This window comes from Convolutriloba macropyga, chromosome 1, assembly GCF_964194025.1.
Source record: "Convolutriloba macropyga chromosome 1, txConMacr16.3, whole genome shotgun sequence".
Lineage (NCBI taxonomy): Eukaryota > Metazoa > Xenacoelomorpha > Acoela > Convolutidae > Convolutriloba > Convolutriloba macropyga.
Window position 1 is genome coordinate 41,800,582 of NC_134468.1, and position 16,994 is coordinate 41,817,575.

At 37.3% G+C, this 16,994-nt stretch overlaps 1 protein-coding gene across 1 annotated transcript in view; it reads left to right on the forward strand.

The window, feature by feature from the left end:
• Positions 1–15,894, forward strand: part of LOC142341170 (uncharacterized) — a 20,791-nt gene extending 4,897 nt beyond the window's left edge. Inside the window, exons 2-4 of the mRNA XM_075392114.1 lie at positions 5,461–5,513; positions 6,938–6,998; positions 15,799–15,894. Of these exons, the coding sequence (XP_075248229.1) occupies positions 5,461–5,513; positions 6,938–6,998; positions 15,799–15,872 (188 nt within the window). The 3' untranslated portion in view covers positions 15,873–15,894. The remainder of the gene's footprint in view (positions 1–5,460; positions 5,514–6,937; positions 6,999–15,798) is intronic.
• Positions 15,895–16,994: the final 1,100 nt, after the last annotated feature.

The window sequence follows — 16,994 nt, forward strand, 5'->3', positions numbered from 1 at the left end:
AGATCTTTTTTAATTTTCGTTTTTTACAGGGAGTTATCGAGGTTTAAATTTTGAGAAAAAGTGTGAATTCCGGCGAGATTTTATTCACTTTTTGCGGAATTATTGAACAACACTTCGTCAATTTTGCTAAAATTTGTTAATTTTTTTGAAAGTGTTGTTGATTTTTATTTGTAAAAACAGAAAAAGTCAAAAGAATATTGTAGGCTATTTTTGTTGTTTTTTGTCAAAAATTCTGGCTAAACATTTCAAAATTAAGACTTTTTCTTCAAAAACAGCACGAAATAAGTTTCTTTATTCCATTTTGATTAAATTTACAGGAAGTACAGACCAAACATAACTAATGCAATTTTTGTAGACTCAAAAAGAGGCTTTTACTACATCAAATTTCGTTGAGAGTGCTCTGTAATTAAAACTTCGCCGTTTTTTGCTAAATTTATTCGTTGATTATCAAAAACGCAGCATCTAATTTTGATTTTTTAACTAACAAAAAATCAGTATCTATAACATTCGAACAATTAAGTGTTCTTAAAGAACAAACAGCATTAGAAGGACTAGTTTTGGACTAATCTTGGACTGGTATAATCCAAAAATAATTCGGATTGTAAACAGTCGGTCTTTTTTATAAAAAAAATCGATCTCTTCTACAATAATTAAATAACAGATCATTTCAAAAAAAGCTCACTAATGATAGTTCCAATTGGGTTCCTAAATAGCTCCACATTATTGTATCTAATTATTTACTTGAAAGCTTACGGTCGTTTTGACTTTTAAAAGTATTTGATTTTCAAATAAATAAATAATGACTTATTGAACTTTTGCTTCTATTTTTCTCTTTCTTTGGTCAACTTGTAGCTTATTGTCTGCAATGAAAGAATGCTTCTTCTTTCTATTAAAATCAAAATCAATTTTTAATGCGGTTTTACGCCTTAAGTTATTGCTACTGGCTTTCATAAACTAGATGTCAATTTTTCTTAATTTTTAGGTATTGGCCCATTTTTCACGTTTTCTAGTTTTGTCCCATTATCACGTTATTGACAGTTCATATATCACATTGTTGGCTCTCAAAATAAGGCGTAATTGATATTATTAAAATGCTCAAAGATATGGATAATGATTTCAACGGCTTCGACACTACTTTCTTGAAGAATTTAATTGATTTTTTTAAACTGTCTTCAACTGCCGTTTTTACTTTCTCTTTTAAATCGCATGAAAATTTACTGTACAATGACACGGTTTCATTGCCTTTTCATGGAAGAAAAGATGAGACGATATTCTGATTTTAGTAGATAGCTGATAGCTTTCTTGACTCGGAAAATAATTGTTTTCCAAATTAAAAAAAAAATTTTTTAACTTCGCAATTTTGTTCCTTTCATTGTCTGGTTGTGATCTAGTCTCGTTAATTACAGGCCAATTATGACCCTACTTATTTTTGCATTTTGCTTTCCATTTTTGTCTACTTGTTACCTTACTTCATTAATGAGAGGTCACATAATACATTATCGGTGGTTGCAGAAAGTGCAATTGAACACATTTTGATGGCCATAGTATGGCTTTACGGTTTCGAAAGCGTTTTCTGCAAAGTTTTATTTGATTTTTTGTTTGTTGTCTATATGTTCTTTTTTTAACCGCATAAAAAATGAATAACGGCAGCTCCTAATTCCTTCTATGGAAGCATTGGTAATCGTAAACCGATGGGATTTTTTATTTGATTTCTAATGGTTTTCATTGTTTCAAAATTAATTGTTTAAAAAAAAACAAGCGAATTTTTCAACTTAACTGTTTTTGTTCTTTTTTAGTCTAATTGTTACCAAGGCTTTTTATTGACTACCCCCTTATCTTTTCTGTTGAATTACAAGTTGTTTTTGTTTAATATCAGTTTCATCTGACGGTTTTTTGACTTTGTTATTAAGTTTTTGTTTTTTTAAAACGGACATGAAGTTTTTGATGTAATTAATTTTTGTTGTTGCTGTTGTTTGATTTTGCTGTTCGTCTTGACTCGCTTTCTTAATATTTGCACATCTCATAAATCTGATGCGCCATTTTTACTCCACCACAGTTGTTTGCTTTAGAGACTTTCTTTTCGTTCATACACCAATTTTTTTTAAAATACTTGAATTTTTGGGCTTTTCTATGTTACTCATTTGGTAGACAATCAATCCAAAATTGTGGATGAGCGGGTTCGGAACCTTATGTGCGATCGCACATTACCGAGTCGCCTTGTTGTTACTAAATTATAGCCAATAAATTAATTTGGTAAAGCACATTTTTGCACTGGTTTTAATAAGAGAGCGATTTCATCTCATTGAGTGCAACTTTAGATCCAAGTGGCACTGTAACGCTTCTGGCCCACAAAATTTGTTTAGAAATAGATTTCTTAAAGGTCATTAGACTGCAAAACTGGGTAGCTCAAAGTAATCCATTGTAATCAATTTCCCAAAACTTTTGCATAGATGAGTTTCAATCTGCAAACTTGCTCAAACCAAATGCCTTAGAACAAGTTAAGTTGCCTGTATTTTAGAGTAATAAGCAAAAATTTTGAATGTTATCTACTAAACTGTTATACTGAAAGTGGATACATATCATTGCGATCTCTTCAGTTTTCTTTCACTTTCTGTCCATCAATTGGAGCGTAAATGTTAATTCTTGTTGCAAATGACGATTTTCATCATAAATACTAAACGCTGCAAATTTTTGATGAGCCTATATTGCAACTCAGTTGCTCTTAAATTCATATTTAAATACAGATAAATCTGCAAAATTGATGGAAACGTTAGAATGCAAATCGGTCAGACAATATTTCTTCCAAAATTGTTCTGATTGAAATAATTGGAATTTTTTAGTTCATTAAAAAAACAGTTATTTAAACTGCCTCAATTGACTCAACCAAATTGTTGATGTAATTTTTCCTCTAAATTTCTATAGCAGTGAAAATCCGTGCATTCTAGATTGTTTTGTCACGGGATAATTATCAGAATCTTTGTATTTAATCCATACAGAGCGATCTTTTTTGAGATAAAACCAAATTTTTGGATTATGTGCAAAATTTAGTAGCAACCTAAAATTTGATTTGAATTATAGAATTATAATAGATTTCAATTAGAACGCAATTGATAAAACGATTAGACGCATAGATCAAGTAGGATATCACCAAGTTCACTGAGTACATGATATTATTAACATGATGAAATTGTTGGAGAACAGAGGTTATTTGCTATATTTACTTCGATACTGCCGTAACTAATCATATGCCAAATTAAGACTACAGAATGTTTTTGTTTGCCAGGTTGGCTACAGCCAACCAACGAATATTCATTATTATTTTTTAAACTCAATTCTTTTAATCAATCAGTGTTAGTTTCATTATTGCAAAGTTTTATTTCTTGAGACAAGTGTAATTTAATTGTGATGTGCTAAGTATGGATCCCGTACTGGATAACAGGTTTTGCATTGACTTAGTAGAACCTATTCAAGATCGAGCTGGCGACAAATTCCAGTTGAGGTGAAGTCTATTCATGGGTCCGACGAAGGTCTTTTCATAGCAAATTAATGTCGAGCACGGTCTTTTGGCATGTTGAGCTGAAATCTTTTTATAAAATAACTGAGTTGAGAATGGTGTTTTCTTTGCCCTAGACGAACTGGGACGGTTATCTGCTAAGATCTTGCAAGATTCTTGCAAATAACGGTTGTCTGTTAAGACGCAAGATTGCATCGGTTATCTGGTAAGACGCTTACAAGATCCTAACCAGACAAGCGTTTCATCTTTTTTGGTTAAAACACACAAAAAAGCCTGTGTTTTCCACCCTATTGGAAAACACAACAGAACGAAAGGTATCACCGCGAGGATCTTTGAAACACAAATTGAGCCAATTGAAAAGTATTGCTGTTTGTCAGTATGTCCAACATTCAAAACTTTTCTGCCGCTCAATTTACAAACTCTCCGGCCACATTTTGTTGTCATTAAATAGGCATCGCCTGGCTTCTTATCATTTGTATCAACTGTCACATTTAAAAAGAAACACAAAAACAGCAACTTTGCACCAAAAAGACCATTGAGAAGCAAAATACATCAGAAATGCGTTAACAATCCAACAAAATGGATTTATTTATGGTTTAAAATAGAAACCAGTGTTTGTAGTAGACCAGTGACACAAATGGGTGACTTCAAATAAAAACTATAGACTGACTTTTTGACTAGGTTGGTGGATTAATTATTCTTCTTTGAGAGGAGGTTCAGAAATAGATTTTTTTTAATATCTTTTTTTGGAGGCACATACATCCGCGAGCAATAAAAAACTAGCATTGCAACAGCCCATCAAACGTCAAAAACAGTCGGAATTTTACCAATAAACTTTAACAAACAAATTCTGTAAATAAATTAGTTTTCGCACGTAAGTTGTAGTTGGAAGTTGTCAGTTTGAAAGAAACTAGTTATTATAGCTCTAATCATAACCATTTTATCATCAATAACAATATTGCGCTATTAGCTAAATGTTTTGTTTCCAGAAATACATAATTGTTGATATTTATGAAACAACAGTTCCTTTTTTAAAAACTAAATCCTGGAGTATTTTAATTCTGAACGGCCATACGCGCTGAGTACATTATAAACATGAGCCGGCTTTTACGGTGCATTTAAAATTAATTTTAGAGTCCAGCGTGAAAATTTGGGTCGAGCTTCTGTCGAACACCACAGTTTGATCGAGCTGATGTCGAGCGTCGAATTTTGGTCGAGATAAAGTCGAACACTTGGGTCAAAATAAAGTCAACTGTCAATAATTTGGGTCAAGATACAGTTACAGTTGATACGAATACTTAAGTCGAGATAAAGACTTTTCATGGCTTGTTTAAGTCGAGCATGGTATATTCATAGCACTTTTTGTCGAGCATGATCTTTTTATGTATGACCTAAACCTAGGTGGGTGTACTATGTGCGAATATAGCCACGCTCACCTTTTGATTGAAACCCCGCACCTGTGGCTGTTAATCTCTAAGTTGCCTTGTCTCTTGGGGTACTGATAATCAATGTACCTCAAGTTCAAAATTATAGTCAGTCCAGTAAATCGAGCAGCAAAAAATCCATGACAAAACGGTTATGTAGTTACTGTGTAAAATCGATTGTTTGTTTAAGGTGAGCACTGTCACTACTTCTGGATTGGAGTCGAAAGTCCCAATTGGAAGTTTCTCCACCTATCAACCTACAGCTTAGTTAGCATACTGTTGTCATGCCTCGATTTTACACTCGATTCTTTTCCGAGACTTTTTTCAACCAAAATAATAATAAAGCGCAATTCATGATTAGCATTTGATTTGTTTAGTGTGTGCATCGATACGAGTGGTCATAACGAGTATGAAGGCGAATTTAGTATGTTAGTATTGATATACAACAAATTGTCATTGAAACAGAAGTTGCCTAAAACATCAGATATCATTTTTGAAAGCTATACACTATTTTTGTTTTAGTCAATTTTACAACAGTGGTTCTTGCTCAACGTCGGGGTACGGTGGATCGTACCGTAAGTACTCTGTGTAAATTACCAAGCTGCATCTATGACGACCGTACTCTTACGCTCAACTCAGAAATACACAAATATAACAATAATCTAGAGTTATTACCTAATGTATTTCAATACCGAAAAAGTGGACATTTCAAAGACATTTGCCATCTATTCAGTCTGACCCTATCTCAAAGCATAGACTTAACAGTCTATTTTTTAGAGTTAAAAATTCCACCCTGATGTTAACCTGATTTTAAACTGTCAATTATGGATCATGAGGTCTTCATAAATATCAGTTCAACTGACATTCTGTTTTTATTTTGTTCCATTCCTGCTTGGGCATCACGCGGGCGAAACAACTAAACATTTAATATATCGCACAGTAGGTGTAATCACGTCATTGGGCATCACACAAGACGCATCATATCATTCGTAATCACGCAAATATGAGTACCCCCCTTTTTTATTCAGAAGTTAGTGAATATTTTACCCATTTTTTATCATAAAATCTATGATCGTTTCTACCTTTCACCCGTTATTGTACCACTGAAGAGTTGAAATACCACTTAACAGCCACACAATAGCCACCAATCACCCATGCAGACACCCGTGAACAATTTGAACTGCAATAATGATGAACTGCTTGAATTGATCGGATTTTGTATCCAGCTTCTGTCCTTCATCTACACTAAACATACCAAACTGCTGTATTCAGTGTGAAAAATTAACAAATAGCGCACAAAACTCAAATGCATTTACTTAAGTTGCAAAGATCGACAACTTTTCTCACAAGTTTCTTGAGCTTTTGTGAATTCCAAAACAGATTCATAGCAGAAAACAACACTTTTATGAAAAATAATTTCAAGTCATCATTCCCGAGCAACGATTTCTTATTTGTTAAAAAAAATCGCAATAGAAATCTTTAGACAACGATGGCCACCAGATAAAGCGAATAAAAAATTGTAACTTTGCAAAGTTATGAATCAAAACAAGTGACCCTAATTAGTGATGTTTTTAATTTTTTGTGTGCTAATCGAAATTTTGTACGATCATCTGCTCTGTGAGCGAAGCTGAAGCGCTAAAAAAGAGTAAATAATAATTTCTGACGCCAAGTTTAGCTTAAAAATGCAAACATGTGTGAAAGGGAAGCCAAACTTTTTCAAACCCTGATAGATCCTCTAAAAACGTTTCTTACTCTTTATGAATTGTCTCTCGTTTAATCTGGGAGCGTTCCATGAGGAAATTGTCGACTGCTTAAAAGTTCGCAAATGGTTTTGAGCGATCGATAATTTTTTTCTTAAAATAATTGTATATTTATGTTGGACCTCAAACCCAATGCAATGAGATTTGCTCAAAATTTGAGTGGCTCTCGATTTTTCTTTCTGTGAGCCTGATATTCAAGATACGGCATGTTTAAAGATAATAAAACACAATTTTTTCAGACGAAACTACATGTCACTACCTGGGCTGCTCAGGACCATGTCTGCCAGCTACTACCAACAGGTAAGTGAAGCTGTTAAAATTATCTGTTCACAGGTTTTTGAACAGATAATTCCCCCCACACACACCGCGCTGTTGCCCCCCACCCCAGTGTTGCCCCCGCCCTCCATCAGACCTCGGTGCACCCTGCCCCCGTGGCTAGCTACTGGCCAACAACCGCTTGCTAAAAACGCAAATTTATACTTTTGTAATTTTTTTCAAGCTTTTTGAAATTTTTTTTAGATTTTTTGATTTTTATCAGCCTTAGGTGTCAAGGAACCTCCCTTAGGTTTTAATAACAGGTTACTGCATAGTTTCTAGTGGTAATGAAATGGTTCAACATTTTAACATCACGAATTTTAGCATTTTTTTCACAAAACGTGCAAATTTTTTCAATCTTTTGAAATTTATTTGTCCCTATTCAGGTCTTTCCAGGCCCTGGGGACAGAAAACATCCTCAAGGGATTGATAATAAGTTACTGACAATATTTTATTGGCCATGGAAAAGTTTTTCAACTTTTTAATTTCACAAATTTTAGCAATTTTTTTGATAAAACTTGCTTTTTTTCAAATTTTTCCCGAAGTTTTTCTCGTTTTTTAGGTATTTCAGCCTCAACAGCCAAGAAACCTACTCTAAGGTTTGAAAGTAGGTTTTTGTATAACTTCTAGATTAAATAGAACGTCATGCAAGATTTTAACATCACGATTTTTAGCATATTCGACAATTTTTGCCATTTTTTTTTAATGTTTTGACATTTATAGTCATTATTCAGTTTTTTTAATCCTCAAGGGTCAGAAAACTTCCGTTAGGTTATAATAATAAATTACCGGAAAATTTTCGTTGGTCATTGACTAATTTTAAAGTTTTTAATATCACAAGTTTTAACAATTTTTTTAAAAAAAACTTGCAAATTTTTAAAGTTTTTTTGAAAATTTTGTCATTTGTGAGGTTTCTCTAGCCTCAACGGCCACGAAACTTTCTCTGGGGTTTGATAATATTTTTCTGCTTAGTTTATAAATATAATGGAAGGTTTGTCAAAATTTTAATATCACGAATTTAAGCAATCTTTAAAAATTATTGCATTTTCATGTTTTTGATTTTTTTCGGGCAGCAGAGAACCTGGGACCTCCTCCAAGGTTTGATAATAAGCTGCTGCATAGCTTCTAGAGTTAAAGGGATGGTGATCGATATTTTTGTACCAGTTTTAGTAACTTTTGGATAAAATTTAAAATTTTTTTCCAAGTGTATGGATCTTTATGAGCCTGTGAAACTAGTTCAGGCTTGAAAGAGGGATACCAGATAGTCTCATGAGACAATGAAACGGTTTTGATTGTTTAATATCTTGAATTTCAGCAAGATTTTGTTTAAATATTTGACTCTTTTCAAAATTTTTGAATATTTTTGTCCTTTTCTAAGTTTAACTATCATTACTGGTCAACGAAGCTTCTCAAGTCTTGCAGATAGGTTACTTAACTTAACTCCAGAGACAAAAAATAGTTTTGAACATTTTCACTGCGAAATCTGGAAGCCTTTCTTTCAAATTTTGCAAATCAGTTTTTTATTTGATTTGTTTACTAACAAGGCTATAAAACTAAAAGTTGCAGAGTCGAATCAAGCTAAAGCGAGCCTCTCTAAACCGTGGCTAGCTACTGACGAAGCCAATCACTCGCCGGTCGTTTGAGAGCAATTCGCCCGAAGTTAGTCGGCTATGTTTAAAAAAGCTTGAATAATTGTCCTCCACTTTGTTGTTTACTAACCGTGATCAGAGATAACTAAAGACCATCGTCCAATGCATATAACTTTTTTCATTAACAACGCTTGCAATCTTTGCCAATCGTTGCTCTGATCTAATTTCAATTTGCTTTTCCTAAAACTCAAAAAAATTTTAAGGAAAAGTTATCATATGAAATCCTAATCACGGTCACGCAGTTTTTGCTAAACACATATTTGGCCCCATTTACAGATTGTACGTGAAAACATAAATGTGCTTTCTCCATGACAAAAAATATGCGAGCTAAAATTGGGGCTCAAATTCCTCCGAAGCAAACAAATTGTTAAGTTGAAAATCGTCATCAGGTTCTCCTACAGAATCAGTATTTTAAATGTTTTAGAATAATCAAAAGGTTGCCAAGTACCCTTTAAGAAAATTTGAACTCCTGTAAAACAACTTGGTTACTTATGAAATGGAAAGTGACGCCACCTACGAATAATAGGCTTGTACTACAGAAGCTTAACTCAGATTCTCGTAAATCCACTCTCACTTGGAAAAAAATAAAAGATCATACCAATTTTCTTTCTGCCAGAATGTTGCGAATGATTGGAAAAGCCTTCGGTTTAAATTCATTCAAATTATTCAAAGATGTCGTCAATAACATGTTTCGATAACATGCTCTAGAGCTTGGTAAGCAACCTTAGTACACGTAGGAAAAACGAGAAACAACGGATTGGACGCCTCCATTAAATGCGACTTTTAGGCTCTAATTGAATCAAATTATTATTTTTTCCTAACTTTCAGTTGGCAAAAGAAAACTTTAGTAACTGTTTCAAAGCGTATCTCAGTTTGCATCAAAACAGCAAATAATGATTGTATGGTTACTGCCTGCGCAACCTCTAGTGTCACTAGTTTCAATTCCTGGACATGATTCCCTGCAATTGTTAGCTCAATTGCTGGAAAACCTTTGTGAATACAATGCCTGTCCATAAGTGACCAGAAATTGAGATAACATTTATTCAATGCGAGACTAAAATCAGCTAACGCAGTGAATGCGCAAATTTTTAGAAAGTGTAAAGTCAACTCCTGTTGGGGTACAGGAACCGCAATTTATGGCAATCATGGCAAACATTGAAAATATAAAAATTACTGTCACGTTTAGTGGTTTCCCCCTTTGATAGTGAAGATCAAACCGCAAGCTCGTAGTTCAGATTCAAACTGAAAGAGAAAGCTTCGGAATGTTCGTATTGACCACTATTATCTGCTTCGTACGTATGTTCGTCGGTTTGAATATCTACCGCTTTAAAATTCTCCCTTTTTGGCTTAAAATTGTTAGAATATCGATCAAACTATAGTCTTAAACTTAGTGAGAATTAGAAAGAAAGTTTAACTTACCAGATTAGAAAGACCAAAGCCAACTGATTTTAATCAGAGAATTTATATAAATGAATCGTAAAGAAATGGTGATTAGAATCAATATTCGGTTCAAATTGGTGAATCTAGATAACTAATAATAGAGTGAGATTATTTGATGAAAAATCTTCACAGCATGTATTAAATGAGTATGATATCTCCGGAAGTGTGAATGAATTCTTAGAAAAGTGCAAATGCATTCCATTTATGGTTCCCTTTGCGATTGATTTGCAGAAGCAAACAATATTGGGTAACCTTTGCGACCCCCACTGTAAATCATGGTGCTAAGATTAGTTTTGTATCTTGACTTTCTTGCACTGATAATGAGAATATATACAGCTGATTTTTGAGCCTTTTTTCATCTCCAAAATCAAACAACCATCTTGATCTAGTAATCAGATCACTCCTGTAAATCTCTAAATTCTACTGTAAAATATCATTCTTGTTATTCTCTCATTTCGAGGAATTAATTTTTGTACTTAGTTAAAAACGCTTTTTATTCCGCTTGCAAATCCCCATAAACCAACAAATTATGGGCCCAGCAATTTTCTAAGTCTTAAAATTAATTTCTAAAGCAAAACTAAGTTTTTGACAGTCATAATCCTTTTCTGCTTAGTACCTTTTCTTTTCACAACAGTTTTGCCTGCTCAAAATACGATGGAGCTGCTGACCTACACAGGAAAGGCACAGGTCCTTCCAATCTGGAGCAAAAGGTTTGTGGCAATGATGCAGACGAAGGTAATCTACAAATCACTACTTGGGACAGAGGAGCAACCCAACGAGCCTGCACCACTAGCCAATGGGGCGAGCAATGATGAAAAGAAGAACCACAAGGTGCTGAAGGATTCATATGAGAAGGAAGTTGCAGACATCAAGGAGAAACGGAACAATGTGTGGTGCCATCTGGCACTGACTCTAGATGCAACAACCCTCATGCTGATGAGACATGACTGTGTGGGAGATAAACAGCATCGGAGATGGAACAAAGGCTTGGAAGCTTTTGCAAGAGAGATTTCAGAGTGTGGGGACTGCGACAATGGTGACTTTGGTGACACAGCTTGCTCGAATGCAGCTCGAGGATGCTCAGGATTTGGATAGCTTCTTTATCAGAGGACAGGAGTTGCTCAGAAGGCTAAAAGAAGCAGGGGAAGCAGTCTCAGAGACCCTATTCAACGCTTTGTTCCTCAGTGGTCTGCCAATGAGATATGAAAGTTTTGTTATACAGGAAAGCTTTGACCCGGCAACGAACTTCACGGAGTTGAGGAAAAGGCTGCAGAATTTCCACGGGAGCACAGCACAGAGGCACAAGGGCCAAAGTGGTTCAGTAGCACTGGCAGTGAAGCGTGACTTCAAGAAGGGACCCAAGAAAGAAACTGCTTTGTGTGTGGGATCCCTGGAAACTTTGCCAAGGACTGCAGGAGGAAGGAGACAGCACAATGCAGCAAGTGTGGTGAGAAAGGTCACCTAGAAAGGGCATGCAAGAGACAAAGAGATGGAGGCAAACATGAGTCAGTGGCAATGGCTCCAACATTGGCTTCACCAGACGAGGAATACTGGGCAGCTCTTACCCAGTGGAAGAGAGCAGGCATGCTAGTGGACAGTGGTTGTACAGATCACATAGTGACGAACATCGATGCGTTCCTTGACTTTGTGCCCATTCAATCAGTGGTCAGAAATTCCAACAGAGAGGCTTCCAGAGTGGTGGGCAGAGGCTGTGTGAGGATCAGCATACCCTCAAATAAAGGAGAATTCCAATGCGAACCCAAAAACGTTTTGTGTGTGCCGGACTGCTCTTCAAACCTCTTATCAGTCTCAAGATGCACGGAGTGGGGACATAGCTTCACTTTTGAGAAAGGAAACAGCTCCATGAAACTCCAGAAGGGAAATAGGGTAAAACTAACACAAGAAAATAATTTGTTTTACTTACCCTGCAGCGTTATAGAAGTCAAGATGAGTTCAACAGCGTGAATCTTGACAGTGCAGGGAAGTGGCACAGACGATTGGGTCATTTGAATCAAGCGGATGTGTTCAGGAATGCACCAGAGACAGTGGGGGAACTCGCTGATGTATGCAATGTGTGTGCATTGGCCAAGATCACAAAGACTCCAGTACCAAGAGTGGCAGAGACCCAAGCCGAAGAGAAGCTGGAGGGGGTGTTCACAGACGTGATGGGACCTTTCAGAGTAGAGTCCCTGTAAGGGTTCCGGTTTTGCATTGTGTTTGCATACCAGTGCACGAAGTTTGTGTTTGTGGACTTGCTTAAGGCAAAGAGTGAAGCACTGGCCAGCCTGAATAAGTTTGTTCTCAGTGTGGGGCCGCCGAAGAAGCTGAGGCAAGACAATGCGAAGGAGTTTTTCTCAGAGAAGCTCAAGACATACTGCTTAGATGCAGGCATTCTACAGGAGAAGACCATACCAGAGACGCCACAACAGAATGGGTTAACTGGGAGGTGCAACAGGACACTGCTGGAAGATGTTTGCTCATTGACTCAGGACTTCCCATGATGATGTAGGGAGCAGCAATTCTTCACGCAACAAGGATCGGGAACTTAGTTGTGAGACGAGGAGAAGAAAAATGCCCAGCAGAGCTGATGCGAGGTATAAAACCTAAGCTTTCAATTAGTAAACTATCTATTTTTGGTTGCACAGTCTTCATGAGGAAGCGGGACAGAAATGTCAGCAAACATGAACCCAAGGCACTGGAAGGAAAGTTTGTGGGTTACACTGAAGGAGACAACGGATACCTGGTGTACGTACCCGACACACGCAAGGTTGCGGCAGTTCGAGATGCGGTCATAAAGGAGTCCGAAGTGGGCTCAATCCCTGACAACACAGAGACGCCTGACCTACTAGATGACGGGTCACAGCAACTGGGAATCTGTCACCCAGATGATGGTCAAGACGATGGTAACAAAGAGGAGCAGGGCACATCTACTGCAATAAAGGAAGAGTGGCATGACGCTGAGAGCGGGAACACTCAAGAAATGAAACTGAGACGAGATGCCTCAGATGTTGAGGAAGCATCACTGGGTGAAGAATCTACTGCAACAAGAGGGAGTCTCAGAGACTCTTAGTCACTGGAAGACAGTGAAACGGAGGACTTCTCTCAGACAGTTCGCTTTTCGGAAGAGGCACTGAAGCAAGCGGACAGGGCAGTGCCCAGACGAGGGACACGAGCAAGGAATGTTCCGCAATTTTTTGGAGAAGTCAGGACCAATATTGCTGTGACTGAGGGTAACTTTGTGGGACCAAAAAAGTCTACGAAGCCAAGCAAGCTGACGAATGGGACCAGTGGCACCGGGCAATGAATGACGAGGTCAAGGCACTCCAAGACAACGAGACTTGGGACCTAGTGAGACCACCCACAGATAGGGACGTCATACCGGGCAAATGGGTCTTCAAAGTGAAATTGGGACCCAGTGGTCAAGTCAACAAATACAGAGCACGCAATGTGGCGAAAGGCTTCAAACAAGTGGAAGGACTGGACTACTTTGAGACTTTTGCGCCTGCCTGTGAGCCAGAGACATTCAGGATTCTACTTCACCTGTCAGCGAAGCAGGGCCATGTGATGCACCAATTTGATGTCAAGACTGCTTTACTGCACTCACCAATCGAGGAAGAAGTGTATCTGGAACAGCCACAGGAGTTTGTAAAACGCGGATCAGATGGGGAGAAGTTAGTATGTCGACTAAATAAATCAATTTATGGTTTGAAACAGGTTGCTAACAACTGGTACAAAGAGCTGGAAAACTTCCTACTAAGAGAGGGGTTCACCAGAGGCAAGAACGATCACTGCTTGTTCGCAGGATCAGAGGCAGAGGATCACACTTTCATCTTGGTCTGGGTTGACGACATCATAGTAGCATCAAGAAGTATGACAGTGATCTCCGATTTCAAGAAGGCACTAGAGGCAACATTTCACATGGAAGACAGAGGGAGACTACAGAATTTGAATTTGAAACTTCAGAGAGCACAGAACGGAGACGAAGAAGTGGACCAGAGGATCTACAGAAGCTTGGTTGGATCACTTCTTTATATGATCAAACAGACGAGGCCAGACATCATGTTCACATTCAACATTCTGTCCAGGCACATGGACGCACCTACCAATCAACACTGGCTATGCGGAAAACGACTTCTGCGATATCTTCAAGGTTCAAAAGGTTTAAAACTTACTGACACAAAAGAGGCTAGTTATGATTTAGTAGGGGAAAATTGATGCAGACTGGTCTGGAGATGTGAACGATGGAAAATCAACAACGGGCTATTACTTCAAGCTCAACGGACGTGGCGCAGCACTCAGCTGGGGTGTCAAGAAGCAGGCCACAGTTGCTGTTTCTTCATCAGAAGCAGAATATCAGGGCATGGCAGCAGCAGTTCAGGAAGCACTCTACCTGAAACAACTTCCAGAGGATTTTGGCATCCAACAGAAAGGTCCAATAGCAATTGGAGAGGACGACCAAAGTTGTATCAGACTTCGCCAAAACCCAGTCATGCACAAGAGGAGCAAGCACATCGAGACAAAGTTTCACTTCATTCGGGACAAGACGGAGGATGGGACTATTTCAATTCATTCCGTTCCTACAGACAAAATGGCAGCGGACATCTTCACAAAGTCCTTACCCGTTCCGAAGGTGGATACATTCAGAGCAGTTTCGATGGGAACAGACTCTACGCAATCAGCTCAAGTCTGAGTGGGGGTGTTAGAATATCGATCAAACTTTAGTCTGAAACTTAGTGAGAATTAGAGAGAAAGTTTAACTTACCAGATTAGAAAGCCAAAAGCAAATTGATTTTAATCAGAGAATTTATATAAATGAATCGTAAAGAAATGGTGCTTAGAATCAATATTCGGTTCAAATAGGTGAACCTAGATAACTAATATTAGAGTGAGATTATTTGATGTAAAATCTTCCCAGCATGTATTAAATGATTATGATATCTCCGGAAGTGTGAATGAATTCTTAGAAAAGTGCAAATGCATTCCATTTATGGTTCCCTTTGCGACTGATTTGCAGAAGCAAACCATATTGGGTAACCCTTGCGACCCCCACTGTAAATCATGGTGCTAAGATTAGTTTTGTATCTTGACTTTCTCGCACTGATAATGGGTATATATACAGCTGATTTTTGAGCCTTTTTTCATCCCCAAAATCAAATCACCATCATGATCTAATAATCAGATCTCCCCTGTAGATCTAAATTCTACTGTGAAATATCATTCTGGTTATTCTCTCATTTTGAGAAATTAATTTTTCTACTTAGTTAAAAACGCTTTTTATTCCGCTTGCGAAAACCCATAACCCAACAAAAATGAACGAAGTCGTCGGTACATGGCGTGAAAGTTATGAAAAATTTTTTCCCTGCGTGAGGTTGAGAGGTTGATCGACCGTATGAAAAAAAAACAAATAAAGAGTTGTAGAGTTGATATTGTGGGAGAATTCGTAATTTCTCTTTAAGTTTATGGTCGAGATCAAAATAAATGCCACTTCAAGTCTCTTTACAACTCGGCCCACTGTCTTTTCATACCCAATATCGATAGAAAACAGTCTTTTCGGCTTCTGAACTCTGGAAAAATTTTGTCCACAAAAAGGCCAGTGTTCTGGAGTAGGGTTGCTTAAAGGTGTTGTTTAGAACTCAGTGATGTTTTTACAATTGCAAGCAACCGAAAAAAATTATAGGTTTGATCTTCGATTTCAGGATCTATATCTACATCTATGGTGACACTTACACAGGGTGGCCAACATACAAAAAGGACTACGACTGGGCCATAGATGAGATCAGAGTGTACTACGGAGATCTCCTATTCAAGGCTTCCAGCTCCTACTGCGACGATTCGTGTACTTTGTATGCATACTATCAAGGAATCTCGCATACCTACCCAGTTTAATAAAACTTGCAATACCATTTTCGGGCTATTGGCAATTATCTGACAAGGATGATGACAAATCTTTTAACACTCTTTCATACTCATTTTGATATATATTTACATAGATATGCAGATTACCCATATTAGCATGAATACTTAATATTTTCTATTAAACTTGATTTATTAAATTGGAATTGGAATTCTCGACACAAAAATGGCTACGTTGCTGAAGGCATCCCAGGTCTGGGTCTCGATCAAAATTACCTTTAATTTGTCCAGACCATATAGATCTATGAACTTTTTCTCGCTCATTTTTGTCGTTTTCTTACGTGGTCTTATTTATGTCCTCGTTTTTAGCTTGTTTGCATTGAGTGGTCTGTTTTTCCACTAAAATTATTTGCAAAAAACGCAGTTTGAAATTAATGATATCGCAGATAACGAGTACAGGATTACTGGAAAGTACACTTGTTTCTAGTTTTGAACAATTTTCCGTAACCTACATGAGTTTCTGCCTGATTTCAAGTTTGCTCTACATCTGTTTGATTTATGCTCCTCCGCGCTTGCACGAAACGAATAATTTTTGGTGTCTTATTCGGAATTGCGTTATAACGCTGGGTTGAGCCCCGGAAAAACTTCGATAAATTCTACCATAGCTCGCTGATAGTTACCCCAGGCTGAAATTCCAGATTGAACCTAAGAGATGTCTAGACCATCTCAGACGGCAAGTATCACTCTGCAGACCGTCCCCAGCAAAAAAAACTTATGTTAAGACCTTCGTGCGTTCTCCAACTTTTGTGCATTCATGTCCTGTTTTTCATCATTGTCCAGACTAGTGTCCATTCTCCAGATTTTTCTCCATTCAAGTTCAGTTTTTTTTGTGCTGATGTCCAGACTTTCCAACATTCTCCAGATTTTGTGCGGCCATGTCCGGGCTTTCGTCACTTCATATCCACTTTCATGCGCTGATGTCCAAAACATAATTTGTTCTCCAGATATTCGTGCACTCATGTTCAGCCTTTCGTGCGTT